Genomic DNA, 17,934 nt, shown 5'->3' with positions numbered 1-17,934 from the left:
GTGTTCTAAAACTTTTGACCGGTAGTGTACATATACTACATACATAATATATTCTGTATATATTTCATTTTTATTTTTGCTGCCTTTTGGGGCATACCACAGGCCTGGGGGCCCAGGGGCTTCAGCCCCGGTAAGCCCCTACATTATACCGGCCCTGATTTGTGGTAAGTACATGAGGGCGCTATCTTTATGCACCTTAATAACCAATGAAAGCACGTCAAGACTCAACTGTCGGAGCAACCCGTCTCTTCTTTCGCGACGTAGGCTGTCGAGAGTGACATGGATCCGCTGCGAGGACTTCTATCCAAACTTTTGACCTGAGAAGGAGCCTACTTCATTTTATGTCTTGAGTAAAACTGTTCGTTCGGACCATGAGTAAGTCACTTTTCCTTTAGGCTACTTGTTTCAAAAAGCTTAATTTAGGTGGCATGAGCTGACAAGATTGACCGGACGCGCGTTGCGCTATTCCAGATTGACAGAAGTTAAGGCAGGTTGTGAATAACGCAGCAGGCGTTTCATTTTCGTATGTTTGCGGAAGGCCACCAATCTAAAAACACATGTAGTCTACTTCAAAAATAATTCAAATTCCACATTTGAAGTAGCCTAAACGTTTTGTTTTAGTCCGGCTGTATGGAGCGTTTTCCATTGCTGTAGCCTATTGCCTTGCATTGAATAGTTGTATATAGGATATGTTAATCTGTGTCAGTCCAGTATTTGTAGAGCAGCTGTTTTGACAATTAGATCATTTTATTTCGTAACGGTTTATTTTTAAAACCACAAAGTTAACATATTCTAAACTGGGGACAGTTTGGGGGCCTGTCTGTGTGTCATTGCAACTCCTTCTCTCACAGGGAGGGGGTCATATTTTAGGCAAGGATATGGAGTGGGGGGGTTGGTCCACTGGCCCAGGGTGGGTCGGTCCACTGACCCAGGGTGGGTCGGTCCACTGGCCCAGGGTGGGTCGGTCCACTGGCCCAGGGTGGGTTGGTCCACTGGCCCAGGGTGGGTAGGGTTGGTCCACTGGCCCAGGGTGGGTCGGTCCACTGGCCCAGGGTGGGTAAGGTTGGTCCACTGGCCCAGGGTGGGTTAGTCCACTGGCCCAGGGTGGGTAGGGTTAGTCCACTGACCCAGGGTGGGTAGGGTTAGTCCACTGACCCAGGGTGGGTTAGTCCACTGGCCCAGGGTGGGTAGGGTTAGTCCACTGACCCAGGGGGGGTAGGGTTAGTCCACTGACCCAGGGTGGGTCGGTCCACTGGCCCAGGGTGGGTTGGTCCACTGGCCCAGGGTGGGTAGGGTTAGTCCACTGACCCAGGGTGGGTCGGTCCACTGGCCCAGGGTGGGTTGGTCCACTGGCCCAGGGTGGGTAGGGTTAGTCCACTGGCCCAGGGTGGGTCGGTCCACTGGCCCAGGGTGGGTTGGTCCACTGGCCCAGGGTGGGTAGGGTTGGTCCACTGGCCCAGGGTGGGTAGGGTTAGTCCACTGGCCCAGGGTGGGTCGGTCCACTGGCCCAGGGTGGGTTAGTCCACTGGCCCAGGGTGGGCTGGTCCACTGGCCCAGGGTGGGTTGGTCCTTACTGGCCCAGGGTGGGTCGGTCCACTGGCTCAGGGTGGGTTGGTCCTCACTGGCCCAGGGTGGGTCGGTCCACTGGCCCAGGGTGGGTCGGTCCACTGGCCCAGGGTGGGTTAGTCCACTGGCCCAGGGTGGGCTGGTCCACTGGCCCAGGGTGGGTTGGTCCTCACTGGCCCAGGGTGGGTCGGTCCACTGGCTCAGGGTGGGTTGGTCCACTGGCCCAGGGTGGGTCGGTCCACTGGCCCAGGGTGGGTCGATCCACTGGCCCAGGGTGGGCTGGTCCACTGGCCCAGGGTGGGTAGGGTTAGTCCACTGGCCCAGGGTGGGTAGGGTTAGTCCACTGGCCCAGGGTGGGTCGGTCCACTGGCCCAGGGTGGGTTGGTCCACTGGCCCAGGGTGGGTCGGTCCACTGGCCCAGGGTGGGTTAGTCCACTGGCCCAGGGTGGGTTAGTCCACTGGCCCAGGGTGGGTCGGTCCACTGGCCCAGGGTGGGCTGGTCCACTGGCCCAGGGTGGGTTAGTCCACTGGCCCAGGGTGGGTCGGTCCACTGGCCCAGGGTGGGTCGGTCCACTGGCCCAGGGTGGGTAGGGTTAGTCCACTGACCCAGGGGGGGTAGGGTTAGTCCACTGACCCAGGGTGGGTCGGTCCACTGGCCCAGGGTGGGTTGGTCCACTGGCCCAGGGTGGGTAGGGTTAGTCCACTGGCCCAGGGTGGGTCGGTCCACTGGCCCAGGGTGGGTTGGTCCACTGGCCCAGGGTGGGTAGGGTTGGTCCACTGGCCCAGGTTGGGTAGGGTTAGTCCACTGGCCCAGGGTGGGTCGGTCCACTGGCCCAGGGTGGGTTAGTCCACTGGCCCAGGGTGGGCTGGTCCACTGGCCCAGGGTGGGTTGGTCCTTACTGGCCCAGGGTGGGTCGGTCCACTGGCTCAGGGTGGGTTGGTCCTCACTGGCCCAGGGTGGGTCGGTCCACTGGCCCAGAGTGGGTCGGTCCACTGGCCCAGGGTGGGTTAGTCCACTGGCCCAGGGTGGGCTGGTCCACTGGCCCAGGGTGGGTTGGTCCTCACTGGCCCAGGGTGGGTCAGTCCACTGGCTCAGGGTGGGTTGGTCCACTGGCCCAGGGTGGGTCGGTCCACTGGCCCAGGGTGGGTCGATCCACTGGCCCAGGGTGGGCTGGTCCACTGGCCCAGGGTGGGTAGGGTTAGTCCACTGGCCCAGGGTGGGTAGGGTTAGTCCACTGGCCCAGGGTGGGTCGGTCCACTGGCCCAGGGTGGGTTAGTCCACTGGCCCAGGGTGGGCTGGTCCACTGGCCCAGGGTGGGTTGGTCCTTACTGGCCCAGGGTGGGTCGGTCCACTGGCTCAGGGTGGGTTGGTCCTCACTGGCCCAGGGTGGGTCGGTCCACTGGCCCAGGGTGGGTCAGTCCACTGGCCCAGGGTGGGTTAGTCCACTGGCCCAGGGTGGGCTGGTCCACTGGCCCAGGGTGGGTTGGTCCTCACTGGCCCAGGGTGGGTCGGTCCACTGGCTCAGGGTGGGTTGGTCCACTGGCCCAGGGTGGGTCGGTCCACTGGCCCAGGGTGGGTCGATCCACTGGCCCAGGGTGGGCTGGTCCACTGGCCCAGGGTGGGTAGGGTTAGTCCACTGGCCCAGGGTGGGTAGGGTTAGTCCACTGGCCCAGGGTGGGTCGGTCCACTGGCCCAGGGTGGGTTGGTCCACTGGCCCAGGGTGGGTCGGTCCACTGGCCCAGGGTGGGTTAGTCCACTGGCCCAGGGTGGGTTAGTCCACTGGCCCAGGGTGGGTCGGTCCACTGGCCCAGGGTGGGCTGGTCCACTGGCCCAGGGTGGGTTAGTCCACTGGCCCAGGGTGGGTCGGTCCACTGGCCCAGGGTGGGTCGGTCCACTGGCCCAGGGTGGGTAGGGTTAGTCCACTGACCCAGGGGGGGTAGGGTTAGTCCACTGACCCAGGGTGGGTCGGTCCACTGGCCCAGGGTGGGTTGGTCCACTGGCCCAGGGTGGGTAGGGTTAGTCCACTGGCCCAGGGTGGGTCGGTCCACTGGCCCAGGGTGGGTTGGTCCACTGGCCCAGGGTGGGTAGGGTTGGTCCACTGGCCCAGGTTGGGTAGGGTTAGTCCACTGGCCCAGGGTGGGTCGGTCCACTGGCCCAGGGTGGGTTAGTCCACTGGCCCAGGGTGGGCTGGTCCACTGGCCCAGGGTGGGTTGGTCCTTACTGGCCCAGGGTGGGTCGGTCCACTGGCTCAGGGTGGGTTGGTCCTCACTGGCCCAGGGTGGGTCGGTCCACTGGCCCAGAGTGGGTCGGTCCACTGGCCCAGGGTGGGTTAGTCCACTGGCCCAGGGTGGGCTGGTCCACTGGCCCAGGGTGGGTTGGTCCTCACTGGCCCAGGGTGGGTCAGTCCACTGGCTCAGGGTGGGTTGGTCCACTGGCCCAGGGTGGGTCGGTCCACTGGCCCAGGGTGGGTCGATCCACTGGCCCAGGGTGGGCTGGTCCACTGGCCCAGGGTGGTTAGGGTTAGTCCACTGGCCCAGGGTGGGTAGGGTTAGTCCACTGGCCCAGGGTGGGTCGGTCCACTGGCCCAGGGTGGGTTGGTCCACTGGCCCAGGGTGGGTCGGTCCACTGGCCCAGGGTGGGTTAGTCCACTGGCCCAGGGTGGGTTAGTCCACTGGCCCAGGGTGGGTCGGTCCACTGGCCCAGGGTGGGCTGGTCCACTGGCCCAGGGTGGGTTAGTCCACTGGCCCAGGGTGGGTCGGTCCACTGGCCCAGGGTGGGTCGGTCCACTGGCCCAGGGTGGGTCGGTCCACTGGCCCAGGGTGGGTCGGTCCACTGGCCCAGGGTGGGTTGGTCCACTGGCCCAGGGTGGGTTAGTCCACTGGCCCAGGGTGGGTTAGTCCTGTCATGACTGTCCTGATCAGGTCAGGTTACAGGAGACCACAAACCTACAGATTATCTCTCAACCCCCAACAGAGGAGGAGAGATCTAGGGGTCTGAAGATGTGGGGGTTTTATGACCCCTCACGTCCATGATAAACCTTAGGCCACAGACAAAATTCCTTTGTCCTCACAATGGAGAACTTTTCTCAGAACATTAAACATGCAATAAAGGGACTTTGGAACAATGGTTTCCGTCAGCCACAATGGTGGTCATGACGATAGATGGATTATGAAAATGTATGTAATTTTTGTTTTGTTATAAAAGGTTAACAAATTACGTTATTATGAAAAATTTTACCTTTAAGAGTTTTCCCAGTATATGCCTGATGTTTATACATTGTACGTTGTGTGGAAAATGTCCAAATCAAAGAGAATGTTTTGGTAAAGATGAAATGTGAAGTTAGTTGTCTAAAATTGGAATTGAGTAAAATCTAGGCCTTGTCTCTAAACTTGGTACGCCCAGAGAATTGCCCTAAAGGCGGTTACGCCCACTTCTGACCCGAAGGTATAAGACATGGGAGTGAAGAATGAACAGATAGACTAAAGTGACCCCAGGCTGCAGCCAAGGTCTAACAAAGTCAACGAACCCCAAAACGCAACACAAGGTTGAAGACAAAGAAATCTTTTTCTACCCAAGCTACGGATGAGTAGCTGTGTCTAAGTGGGTGAATTCAAGCCGGACCACCTGGCCTCCACTCTCCATCGAATCGTGGTATCTACGCTGTTTCATTCCTACGCTGTGAGCTCTGAGCTACAGAGCTGTCTGTCCTCAGACGACACTATCAGAGAAAGGGGGAGAAATCAGACCACTAAGCCAAAAAGGACACCGACATCGTGAGGACAACCAGAGAGTTGCGTCGGAGAAGTGCGTCATTGAGAAGCCTAAACGACCCACGCGGAGCTTCCCATCTGAGACCTCCAACACGTAATTACATCATTATATTCTGACCCATAAGAGCGGCAGTTCGGGGCAAGGCTAGTTTTAAATAAGCATAGCTGACAGATGAACCCAAATGTATATTTCTCTCGTGTACTTTCCTTTTTCCTCTCTCTTTTAAATCCCCATTTTGGGTAACACGCGCCATAGTGTGTTGGCCCGTTATACTAAGTCCTAATCAATAGCCTAGACTGTGTTTTGTGTATGTGTATTTTTATCATCATTTTAGCTTGCTAGTAAATGAATAATGAACTGAGATTGGTGTGGTACGAACTCATTGGTGTAGCCCGGGTTCGTGCAGATTCCCGGATTATGCGACGTTCAGACATGAGACTCTAGAGGAAATTGATTAATTAGCGACTGTTGTAAAATCGATATTCTGATATTCTTTGAGTTAATTTGGGAAATAGAAACTCAATAAAACTAATTTTCCCATGGTGCCCCAGGTTAATGAGTTAATAATTGCTTGATTCATTTAATCACGCAATTATAAACAGTTAATCATTCGATGAGCAACAGTCGTCACATTAACTAATACAACGTCACAACAGTCCACTGGCCCAGGGTGGGTCGGTCCACTGTCCCAGGGTGGGTTGGTCCACTGGCCCAGGGTGGGTTGGTCCACTGGCCCAGGGTGGGTCGGTCCACTGTCCCAGGGTGGGTCGGTCCACTGGCCCAGGGTGGGTTGGTCCACTGGCCCAGGGTGGGTCGGTCCACTGGCCCAGGGTGGGTCGGTCCACTGGCCCAGGGTGGGTTGGTCCACTGGCCCAGGGTGGGTTGGGTGTTGGGTGGTAAATGTATGGCCTAGCTTCCTTCCTGTTATTGGTGCAGAGTTCCCAGTGTTTGAAGATGACATAAGATACTTTGATAGATGATCAGATATCTAAGACCGTGGTTCTCAAACCTCTCCTGGACCCCAGACGTACCCCATGTAGTTGTAGCCCTGAACTAGACCAATACATTGTCAGGTTTACCTATTCATTTGGGAATGGGACTTTCTCTCTGTCTTTTTTAGACAGTTTACTCTCCGTTAGCCATCCCCTCCACTAACATTGTTGGGGCGAGCACCAGTTCATGCTTTTTAGTAGTCCTGAACCAGCTCAAAATCCATCTAGTCAAGGGCTTGATGATTGGTGGACTTGTTGAATCAGGTGTGCTATTTCTGGATCAGTTCAAATAAAGGAGGTTAGAAACCCCCTGTAGGATATACTAGCCAGCTAGATCTAGTCAGGGTTTTATCAAGCTAGCCAGCTTCAGTTAGCCAGCTTCAGTTAGCCAGCTAGATCTACTCAGGGTTTTATCAAGCTAGCCAGCTTCAGTTAGCCAGCTTCAGTTAACCAGCTAGATCTACTCAGGGTTTAATAAAGCGAGACAGCTTCAGTAAGACAGCTTCAGTTAGTCAGTTTCAGTTAGGCAGCTAGGTCTACACAGGGTTTAATAAAGCTAGCCAGCTTCAGTTAGCCTGCTTCAGTTAACCAGCTTCAGTTAGCCAGCTTCAGTTAGCCAGCTTCAGTTAGCCAACTAGATCTACTCAGGGGTTTATAAAGCTAGCCAGCTTCAGTTAACCAGCTTCAGTTAGCCAGCCAGATCTACTCATGGTTTAATAAAGCTAGCCAGCTTCAGTTAGCCAGCCTCAGTTAGCCAGCTAGATCTACTCAGGGTTTAATAAAGCTAGCCAGCTTCAGTTAGCCAGCTTCAGTTAGCTCCACATTGAAATGATTAGTTGACAGTAGGTGAGGGCGGGAGGTCCTTTATAAACACAAACTCGTTTCCTTGACAACTTCCTTCACAACAGCTCTGCTCAACAGCTCTGCTCAACAGCTCTGCTCAACAGCTCTGCTCAACAGCTCTGCTCAACAGCAACAGCTCTGCTCAACAGCTCTGCTCAACAGCTCTGCTCAACAGCAACAGCTCTGCTCAACAGCTCTGCTCAACAGCAACAGCTCTGCTCAACAGCTCTGCTCAACAGCTCTGCTCAACAGCTCTGCTCAACAGCAACAGCTCTGCTCAACAGCAACAGCTCTGCTCAACAGCTCTGCTCAACAGCAACAGCTCTGCTCAACAGCTCTGCTCAACAGCTCTGCTCAACAGCAACAGCTCTGCTCAACAGCTCTGCTCAACAGCTCTGTTCAACAGCAACAGCTCTGCCCAACAGCTCTGCTCAACAGCTCTGCTCAACAGCTCTGCCCAACAGCAACAGCTCTGTTCCACAGCAACAGCTCTGCTCAACAGCTCTGCTCAACAGCAACAGCTCTGTTCCACAGCAACAGCTCTGCTCAACAGCTCTGCTCAACAGCTCTGCTCAACAGCAACAGCTCTGCTCAACAGCAACAGTTCTGCTCAACAGCTCTGCTCAACAGCTCTGCTCAACAGCAACAGCTCTGCTCAACAGCTCTGCTCAACAGCAACAGCTCTGCTCAACAGCTCTGCTCAACAGCAACAGCTCTGCTCAACAGCAACAGCTCTGTTCCACAGCAACAGCTCTGCTCAACAGCTCTGCTCAACAGCTCTGTTCAACAGCAACAGCTCTGCTCAACAGCTCTGCTCAACAGCTCTGCTCAACAGCTCTGTTCAACAGCAACAGCTCTGCTCAACAGCTCTGCTCAACAGCTCTGCTCAACAGCTCCGCTCAATAGCTCTGCTCAACAGCTCTGCTCAACAGCTCCGCTCAATAGCTCTGCTCAACAGCTCTGCTCAACAGTTCTGCTCAACAGCTCTGCTCAACATAAGGAGTATTAATGCCCTGACTTCTGCAGAGGCCGTATCTCTATAAATGCTGTACGTCAATACGTCCAGCTGTTTTTATCGACACAAGATAGTTCATTGGAAACACACTGTGGCAGGCAATTGTCGCATCTAGTTTCTATGCCAACTTAGTAAATGTCTACAACAACAAAATCACAGGACGAGTTAATGGAACGTAACTACTGTTGTCTTTAGTAGAGTTGGGAGATAATTGGTGACTGGAGTACTTGAATGTCGGAAGAGCCATAGGAAATCCCTGATGTCCTGCGCAGGCAGGTGAGTTAGTCTATTCATTGTTTGCCGCAGCAGCTGTAGCCTAATCCGATTGGTAGAATGTTACTTGTGTAGCCTATAGTTTGTTTTAACTCTTTCATTGAACAAAATAATAAAAAGTGGTCCCTAAAAACATAGAGGTTTGAGAAGCTAACAGTCGACAGGTCTACTAGCTGTATGAGAGACTAACAGTCGACAGGTCTACTAGCTGTATGAGCTAACAGTCGACAGGTCTACTAGCTGTATGAGAGACTAACAGTCGACAGGTCTACTAGCTGTATGAGAGGCTAACAGTCGACAGGTCTACTAGCTGTATGAGAGACTAACAGTCGACAGGTCTACTAGCTGTATGAGAGACTAACAGTCGACAGGTCTACTAGCTGTATGAGAGACTAACAGTCGACAGGTCTACTAGCTGTATGAGATTCTAACAGTCGACAGGTCTACTAGCTGTATGAGGAGCTAACAGTCGACAGGTCTACTAGCTGTATGAGAGACTAACAGTCGACAGGTCTACTAGCTGTATGAGAGACTAACAGTCGACAGGTCTACTAGCTGTTGGACAGACTAACAGTCGACAGGTCTACTAGCTGTTGGAGAGACTAACAGTCGATTGGTCTTCTAGCATTCCGGTGGGAAGCCATTGTTAGGGCAGAATCAACGCTTGTTAAAATCACGTTGTCTCTCATGATGTGTATGCGATGTTGCCAAAGATAAATTCCCATCCTTCCATATTATATGTGATGATATCAGATCTACCTCATGTAGGCTGAAAGAGTCGCTGCAGTAGAATGATGAATGCATTATACAGATGCCGTATCTTCATTTGAGCCAGTTTCACACAGCAGGCAAATATTCCTGCAGCAACAGGAAGATGTGAATTGTTATGTGGATTATAATTAATGGGCATTTTTATATTTGTATTTTTTTGTAACGATCGTGTTTCATCGCTGCAACTCCCCAACGGGCTCGAGAGAGGCAAAGTTCAAGACATGCGTTCTCCGAAATATGACCTGCCAAGCCACGCTGCTTCTTAACACACTGCTCGCTTAACCCGAAAGCCAGCCAAACCAATGTGTCTGGAAACACCGTTCGACTGACCACTGAAGTCAGCTTGCAGGCCCCGGCCCGCCACAAGGAGTCGCTAGAGTGCGATGAGCCAAGGAAAGCCCTCCGGCCAAACCCTCCCCTGAATTTTAAGTGGAAATTACAAACTTTAGAAGTGTTTTTAAACCTTGAATACACTACATGTTTGCATTGCTATGCAGAACAAGTCCTGCAACAACAGGATGATCAAATTAAGATACGGCATCTGTAGCACAGCAGGAAGACTTTGAACTTTACTTTCCTTTCCATGTTCTGTAATGACTACAACATCATCTGTCCATGTCCTGTAATGACTACAACATCATCTGTCCATGTCCTGTAATGACTACAACATCATCTGTCCATGTCCTGTAATGACTACAACATCATCTGTCCATGTCCTGTAATGACTACAACATCATCTGTCCATGTCCTGTAATGACTACAACATCATCTGTCCGTGTCCTGTAATGACTACAACATCATCTGTCCGTTTCCTGTAATGACTACAACATCATCTGTCCGTTTCCTTTAATGACTACAACATCATCTGTCCATGTCCTGTAATGACTACAACATCATCTGTCCATGTCCTGTAATGACTACAACATCATCTGTCCGTGTCCTGTAATGACTACAACATCATCTGTCCGTTTCCTGTAATGACTACAACATCATCTGTCCATGTCCTGTAATGACTACAACATCATCTGTCCATGTCCTGTAATGACTACAACATCATCTGTCCATGTCCTGTAATGACTACAACATCATCTGTCCATGTCCTGTAATGACTACAACATCATCTGTCCATGTCCTGTAATGACTACAACAACATCTGTCCATGTCCTGTAATGACTACAACATCATCTGTCCATGTCCTGTAATGACTACAACAGCATCTGTCCGTTTCCTGAATTCACTAAAACATCATCTGTCCGTTTCCTGTAATGACTACAACATCATCTGTCTGTTTCCTGTAATGACTACAACATCATCTGTCCATGTTCTGTAATGACTACAACATCATCTGTCCGTGTCCTGTAATGACTACAACATCATCTGTCCATGTCCTGTAATGACTACAACATCATCTGTCCATGTCCTGTAATGACTACAACATCATCTGTCTGTTTCCTGTAATGACTACAACATCATCTGTCCGTTTCCTGTAATGACTACAACATCATCTGTCCATGTCCTGTAATGACTACAACATCATCTGTCCATGTCCTGTAATGACTACAACATCATCTGTCTGTTTCCTGTAATGACTACAACATCATCTGTCCATGTCCTGTAATGACTACAACATTATCTGTCCGTTTCCTGTAATGACTACAACATCATCTGTCCGTTTCCTGTAATGACTACAACATCATCTGTCCATGTCCTGTAATGACTACAACATCATCTGTCCGTTTCCTGTAATGACTACAACATCATCTGTCCATGTCCTGTAATGACTACAACATCATCTGTCCATGTCCTGTAATGACTACAACATCATCTGTCCATGTCCTGTAATGACTACAACATCATCTGTCCGTTTCCTGTAATGACTACAACATCATCTGTCCATGTCCTGTAATGACTACAACATCTTAACATCTTATCTTCTCTTGTGTTGTTACAGGTGAGATGGACGTGGATCTCCCCACTCCTCCCTCCCCCCTCCCCCCTTCCACCCCCATCATCCCACAGGGGTCTCCCTCTACCTTGGACACTGCCTCACCTCCCTCCCCTAACCCCCTCCCCCCTGCCTCCCAACCCTCCCTCACCTCGACTCCCTCAGACTCCCCCAAATTCATCCCATCGTCAGTCTCTCGTTCGCCTCCTCCCCCCACTTCCTCTCCTCCTCACTCCGTCCCTTCATCCACTTCCTCTCCTTCTTCTCCTCTCCCCATCACCCCAAAATCATCCTTTCATTCACCTACTGCCGCCACCTCCACCCCATCTCCCTCTACCTCTACCCCATCCACCTCTCCTGCCCCCCGCCGTTGGGGCTCTGCGGCCCCCTCCACCTCTCTAGCCCCCTCGTCCTCTCCAGCCCCCCGACGTCGGGGCTTTGCGGATCTGGCTAAACGTGTGGTGATGCAGGAAAGACTGAAGAAAGCTGAGCTGGAGGAGGCTGAAGCGGGTGAGGAAGGTAGGAAGGAGGGAGAGAGAGAGACAGGCAGAGGCGGGAGGAAGGAAGGAAGGTAGGAAGGAGGGAGAGAGAGAGACAGGCAGAGGGGGGAGGAAGGAAGGAAGGAAGGAGGGAGAGAGAGAGACAGACAGACAGAGGGGGGAGGAAGGAAGGTAGGAAGGAGGGAGAGAGAGAGACAGACAGAGGGGGGAGGAAGGTAGGAAGGAGGGAGAGAGAGAGACAGACAGAGGGGGGAGGAAGGAAGGTAGGAAGGAGGGAGAGAGAGAGAGACAGGCAGAGGGGGAGGAAGGAAGGTAGGAAGGAGGGAGGGAGAGAGAGAGAGAGAGACAGAGGGGGGAGGAAGGAAGGTAGGAAGGAGGGAGAGAGAGAGAGACAGACAAAGAGGGGAGGAAGGAAGGAGAGAGAGAGAGAGACAGAGGGGGGAGGAAGGAAGGTAGGAATCAGAGAGAGAGAGATAGAGAGAGAGACAGGCAGAGAGGGGAGGAAGGTAGTATCTTGCCTTTCAGACTTGCCATGAAGCTAGCTACCAAGTCTCTGACATCATCCATCGTGGGTCTATCTTCCAAACAGCATGCATGATGGGAGTTTGGTCGTTGGCCTTTATGTCAAAGTGAGAGCTGTCCTCTGCCCTGATTGGCTGTTGCCTCGCTGATATTTACAAAAAATTTCAACTCGGCCGTTAAGTCGCTGTGTGTCTCCTAGTGTCTCATCCCTCCTTTGGAAATTATTTGTCGCAGGTAGCTAGGTAGCTGGTAGTCAGGGAGGAAGTCACCATAGGTATTGAGATACAGCCGAGGGGAGGAAGCTTAGCGGTTAATTAAGAGTGTTAGGCCCGTAACCAAAAGGTTGCCGGTTCAAACCCCCTGAGCCGACAAGGTGAAAAACTGGCCGATGTGCCGTTGAGCAAGGCACTTAACCCTAATTGCTCCTGTAAATCGCTCTGGATTACAGCGTCAGCTAAATTACTAAAATCTGACATTTGAAAGGTAGAAGTTATTGAGATGCAGCCGAGAGGAGGAAGCCACTAGAGGTTATTGAGATGCAGCCGAGAGCAGGAAGCCACTAGAGGTTATTGGAGATGCAGCCTAGAGGAGGAAGCCACTAGAGGTTATTGAGATGCAGCCGAGAGCAGGAAGCCACTAGAGGTTATTGAGATGCAGCCGAGAGGAGGAAGCCACTAGAGGTTATTGAGATGCAGCCGAGAGCAGGAAGCCACTAGAGGTTATTGAGATGCAGCCGAGAGCAGGAAGCCACTAGAGGTTATTGAGATGCAGCCGAGAGCAGGAAGCCACTAGAAGTTATTGAGATGCAGCCGAGAGCAGGAAGCCACTAGAGGTTATTGAGATGCAGCCGAGAGCAGGAAGCCACTAGAGGTTATTGAGATGCAGCCTAGAGGAGGAAGCCACTAGAGGTTATTGAGATGCAGCCGAGAGCAGGAAGCCACTAGAGGTTATTGAGATGCAGCCGAGAGCAGGAAGCCACTAGAGGTTATTGAGATGTAGCCTAGAGGAGGAAGCCACTAGAGGTTATTGAGATGCAGCCGAGAGCAGGAAGCCACTAGAGGTTATTGAGATGCAGCCGAGAGCAGGAAGCCACTAGAGGTTATTGAGATGCAGCCGAGAGGAGGAAGCCAATAGAGGTTATTGAGATGCAGCCGAGAGCAGGAAGCCACTAGAGGTTATTGAGATGCAGCCGAGGGCAGGAAGCCACTAGAGGTTATTGAGATGCAGCCGAGGGCAGGAAGCCACTTGAGGTTATTGAGATGCAGCCTAGAGGAGGAAGCCACTAGAGGTTATTGAGATGCAGCCGAGAGCAGGAAGCCACTAGAGGTTATTGGAGATGCAGCCTAGAGGAGGAAGCCACTAGAGGTTATTGGAGATGCAGCCTAGAGGAGGAAGCCACTAGAGGTTATTGAGATGCAGCCGAGAGGAGGAAGCCACTAGAGGTTATTGAGATGCAGCCGAGAGGAGGAAGCCACTTGAGGTTATTGAGATGCAGCCTAGAGGAGGAAGCCACTAGAGGTTATTGAGATGCAGCCGAGAGCAGGAAGCCACTAGAGGTTATTGGAGATGCAGCCTAGAGGAGGAAGCCACTAGAGGTTATTGGAGATGCAGCCTAGAGGAGGAAGCCACTAGAGGTTATTGAGATGCAGCCGAGAGGAGGAAGCCACTAGAGGTTATTGAGATGCAGCCGAGAGGAGGAAGCCACTTGAGGTTATTGAGATGCAGTCGAGAGGAGGAAGCCACTTGAGGTTATTGAGATGCAGCCGAGAGGAGGAAGCCACTAGAGGTTATTGAGATGCAGCCGAGAGCAGGAAGCCACTAGAGGTTAGGCAGGAAGCCACTAGAGGTTATTGAGATGCAGCCCGTTGTCTCCTTGGCTAGGTCTAATTGATGTCTGAGCAGGGGGATATTGAGACACCCAGGGTGACAAGGGGACAGGTTTTCTCTCCCAGGTCCTTAAAGATAGTCCCCTGACCCACACAGCGTTGTTTAAGTCTGGCTTAAAGTCTGGCTTGTTTAAGTCTGGCTTAAATTCCGGCTTGTTTAAGTCTAGCTTAAACGACGTGACATTCAGAAACTGTCATTACATGCTACGTCAAACTACGTCATGTGTATGACAATCTTATGTAGGCTATGTATGGTGTAATGACGTGATGAATGAAGGTGTCTCAAAGCTAAAGGCAGGAAGGTGCGGGGCAACATTCTTTCAGGTGAAGACAGGTGTGTAGCTGTCTACACCAGTCTCTAAGGTGCAGTACCAGGTGTGTAGCTGACTACAACAGTCTCTAAGGTACAGTACCAGGTGTGTAGCTGACTACAACAGTCTCTAAGGTACAGTACCAGGTGTGTAGCTGACTACAACAGTCTCTAAGGTGCAGTACCAGGTGTGTAGCTGTCTACAACAGTCTCTAAGGTGCAGGGTTCAGTACCAGGTGTGTAGCTGACTACAACAGTCTCTAAGGTGCAGTACCAGGTGTGTAGCTGTCTACAACAGTCTCTAAGGTGCAGTACCAGGTGGTAGCTGACTACAACAGTCTCTAAGGTACAGTACCAGGTGGTAGCTGGCTACAACAGTCTCTAAGGTGCAGTACCAGGTGGTAGCTGGCTACAACAGTCTCTAAGGTGCAGGGTACAGTACCAGGTGTGTAGCTGTCTACACCAGTCTCTAAGGTGCACTACCAGGTGGTAGCTGGCTACAACAGTCTCTAAGGTGCAGGGTTCAGTACCAGGTGTGTAGCTGACTACAACAGTCTCTAAGGTGCAGGGTTCAGTACCAGGTGGTAGCTGTCTACAACAGTCTCTAAGGTACAGTACCAGGTGGTAGCTGACTACAACAGTCTCTAAGGTGCAGTACCAGGTGTGTAGCTGTCTACAACAGTCTCTAAGGTGCAGTACCAGGTGTGTAGCTGTCTACAACAGTCTCTAAGGTGCAGTACCAGGTGGTAGCTAACTACAACAGTCTCTAAGGTGCAGTACCAGGTGTGTAGCTGACTACAACAGTCTCTAAGGTGCAGTACCAGGTGTGTAGCTGACTACAACAGTCTCTAAGGTGCAGGGTTCAGTACCAGGTGGTAGCTGACTACAACAGTCTCTAAGGTGCAGTACCAGGTGTGTAGCTGTCTACAACAGTCTCTAAGGTGCACTACCAGGTGGTAGCTGTCTACAACAGTCTCTAAGGTGCAGTACCAGGTGTGTAGCTGACTACAACAGTCTCTAAGGTGCACTACCAGGTGTGTAGCTGTCTACAACAGTCTCTAAGGTGCAGTACCAGGTGTGTAGCTGTCTACAACAGTCTCTAAGGTGCAGGGTTCAGTACCAGGTGGTAGCTGTCTACAACAGTCTCTAAGGTACAGTACCAGGTGGTAGCTGACTACAACAGTCTCTAAGGTGCAGTACCAGGTGTGTAGCTGACTACAACAGTCTCTAAGGTGCACTACCAGGTGTGTAGCTGTCTACAACAGTCTCTAAGGTGCACTACCAGGTGTGTAGCTGTCTACAACAGTCTCTAAGGTGCAGGGTTCAGTACCAGGTGGTAGCTGTCTACAACAGTCTCTAAGGTGCAGTACCAGGTGGTAGCTGGCTACAACAGTCTCTAAGGTGCAGTACCAGGTGGTAGCTGACTACAACAGTCTCTAAGGTGCAGTACCAGGTGGTAGCTGGCTACAACAGTCTCTAAGGTGCAGTACCAGGTGGTAGCTGGCTACAACAGTCTCTAAGGTGCAGTACCAGGTGGTAGCTGTCTACAACAGTCTCTAAGGTGCAGGGTACAGTACCAGGTGTGTAGCTGACTACAATAGTCTCTAAGGTGCAGTACCAGGTGGTAGCTGTCTACAACAGTCTCTAAGGTGCAGGGTACAGTACTAGGTGTGTAGCTGACTACAATAGTCTCTAAGGTGCAGTACCAGGTGGTAGCTGTCTACAACAGTCTCTAAGGTGCAGGGTTCAGTACCAGGTGGTAGCTGTCTACAACAGTCTCTAAGGTGCAGGGTTCAGTACCAGGTGGTAGCTGTCTACAACAGTCTCTAAGGTGCAGGGTACAGTACCAGGTGTGACGCTGTCTACAACAGTCTCTAAGGTGCAGGGTACAGTACCAGGTGTGTAGCTGACTACAATAGTCTCTAAGGTGCAGTACCAGGTGGTAGCTGTCTACAACAGTCTCTAAGGTGCAGGGTACAGTACCAGGTGTGTAGCTGACTACAATAGTCTCTAAGGTGCAGTACCAGGTGGTAGCTGTCTACAACAGTCTCTAAGGTGCAGGGTACAGTACCAGGTGTGTAGCTGACTACAATAGTCTCTAAGGTGCAGTACCAGGTGGTAGCTGTCTACAACAGTCTCTAAGGTGCAGGGTTCAGTACCAGGTGGTAGCTGTCTACAACAGTCTCTAAGGTGCAGGGTTCAGTACCAGGTGGTAGCTGTCTACAACAGTCTCTAAGGTGCAGGGTACAGTACCAGGTGTGACGCTGTCTACAACAGTCTCTAAGGTGCAGGGTACAGTACCAGGTGGTAGCTGTCTAAAACAGTCTCTAAGGTACAGTACCAGGTGGTAGCTGTCTACAACAGTCTTTAAGGTGCAGGGTTCAGTACCAGGTGGTAGCTGGCTACAACAGTCTCTAAGGTGCAGGGTTCAGTACCAGGTGGTAGCTGTCTACAACAGTCTCTAAGGTGCAGGGTACAGTACCAGGTGGTAGATGTCTACAACAGTCTCTAAGGTGCAGTACCAGGTGGTAGCTGTCTACAACAGTCTCTAAGGTGCAGGGTACAGTACCAGGTTGTAGCTGGCTACAACAGTCTCTAAGGTGCAGGGTACAGTACCAGGTGGTAGCTGGCTACAACAGTCTCTAAGGTGCAGGGTGCAGTACCAGGTGGTAGCTGTCTACAATAGTCTCTAAGGTGCAGGGTACAGTACCAGGTGGTAGCTGGCTACAACAGTCTCTAAGGTGCAGTACCAGGTGGTAGCTGTCTACAACAGTCTCTAAGGTGCAGGGTACAGTACCAGGTGGTAGCTGTCTACAACAGTCTCTAAGGTGCAGTACCAGGTGGTAGCTGTCTACAACTGTCTCTAAGGTGCAGTACCAGGTGGTAGCTGGCTACAACAGTCTCTAAGGTGCAGGGTACAGTACCAGGTGGTAGCTGTCTACAACAGTCTCTAAGGTGCAGTACCAGGTGGTAGCTGTCTACAACAGTCTCTAAGGTGCAGTACCAGGTGGTAGCTGGCTACAACAGTCTCTAAGGTGCAGGGTACAGTACCAGGTGGTAGCTGTCTACAACAGTCTCTAAGGTGCAGTACCAGGTGGTAGCTGTCTACAACAGTCTCTAAGGTGCAGTACCAGGTGGTAGCTGGCTACAACAGTCTCTAAGGTGCAGGGTACAGTACCAGGTGGTAGCTGTCTACAACAGTCTCTAATGTTCAGGGTACAGTACCAGGTGGTAGCTGTCTACAACAGTCTCTAAGGTGCAGGGTACAGTACCAGGTGGTAGTTGTCTACAACAGTCTCTAAGGTGCAGGATTCAGTACCAGGTGGTAGCTGTCTACAACAGTCTCTAAGGTGCAGTACCAGGTGGTAGCTGGCTACAACAGTCTCTAAGGTGCAGGGTGCAGTACCAGGTGGTAGCTGACTACAACAGTCTCTAAGGTGCAGAACCAGGTGGTAGCTGTCTACAACAGTCTCTAAGGTGCAGTACCAGGTGGTAACTGACTACAACAGTCTCTAAGGTGCAGGGTTCAGTACCAGGTG

At 52.0% G+C, this 17,934-nt stretch overlaps 1 protein-coding gene across 4 annotated transcripts in view; it reads left to right on the top strand.

The window, feature by feature from the left end:
* Nucleotides 1-237: 237 nt before the first annotated feature.
* wfs1a (Wolfram syndrome 1a (wolframin)) overlaps nucleotides 238-17,934 on the top strand; it is a 49,014-nt gene continuing 31,317 nt past the window's right edge. The window contains exons 1-3 of one of the 4 annotated variants that reach the window (XM_029745211.1): nucleotides 238-375; nucleotides 8,387-8,464; nucleotides 11,184-11,696. In XM_029745211.1, the coding sequence (XP_029601071.1) occupies nucleotides 11,189-11,696 (508 nt within the window). In that variant the 5' untranslated portion in view covers nucleotides 238-375; nucleotides 8,387-8,464; nucleotides 11,184-11,188. Of the gene's footprint in view, nucleotides 376-8,383; nucleotides 8,465-11,183; nucleotides 11,697-17,934 lie in introns of all 4 variants that reach the window. The other 3 variants (XM_029745212.1, XM_029745213.1, XM_029745210.1) reach the window with 3 other exon arrangements.

The sequence above is a fragment of the Salmo trutta genome, unplaced genomic scaffold, assembly GCF_901001165.1.
Source record: "Salmo trutta unplaced genomic scaffold, fSalTru1.1, whole genome shotgun sequence".
NCBI classification, from domain to species: domain Eukaryota; kingdom Metazoa; phylum Chordata; class Actinopteri; order Salmoniformes; family Salmonidae; genus Salmo; species Salmo trutta.
Note: the sequence above shows the minus strand (reverse complement) of the source record. Positions and strands in the feature narration are given on the sequence as shown.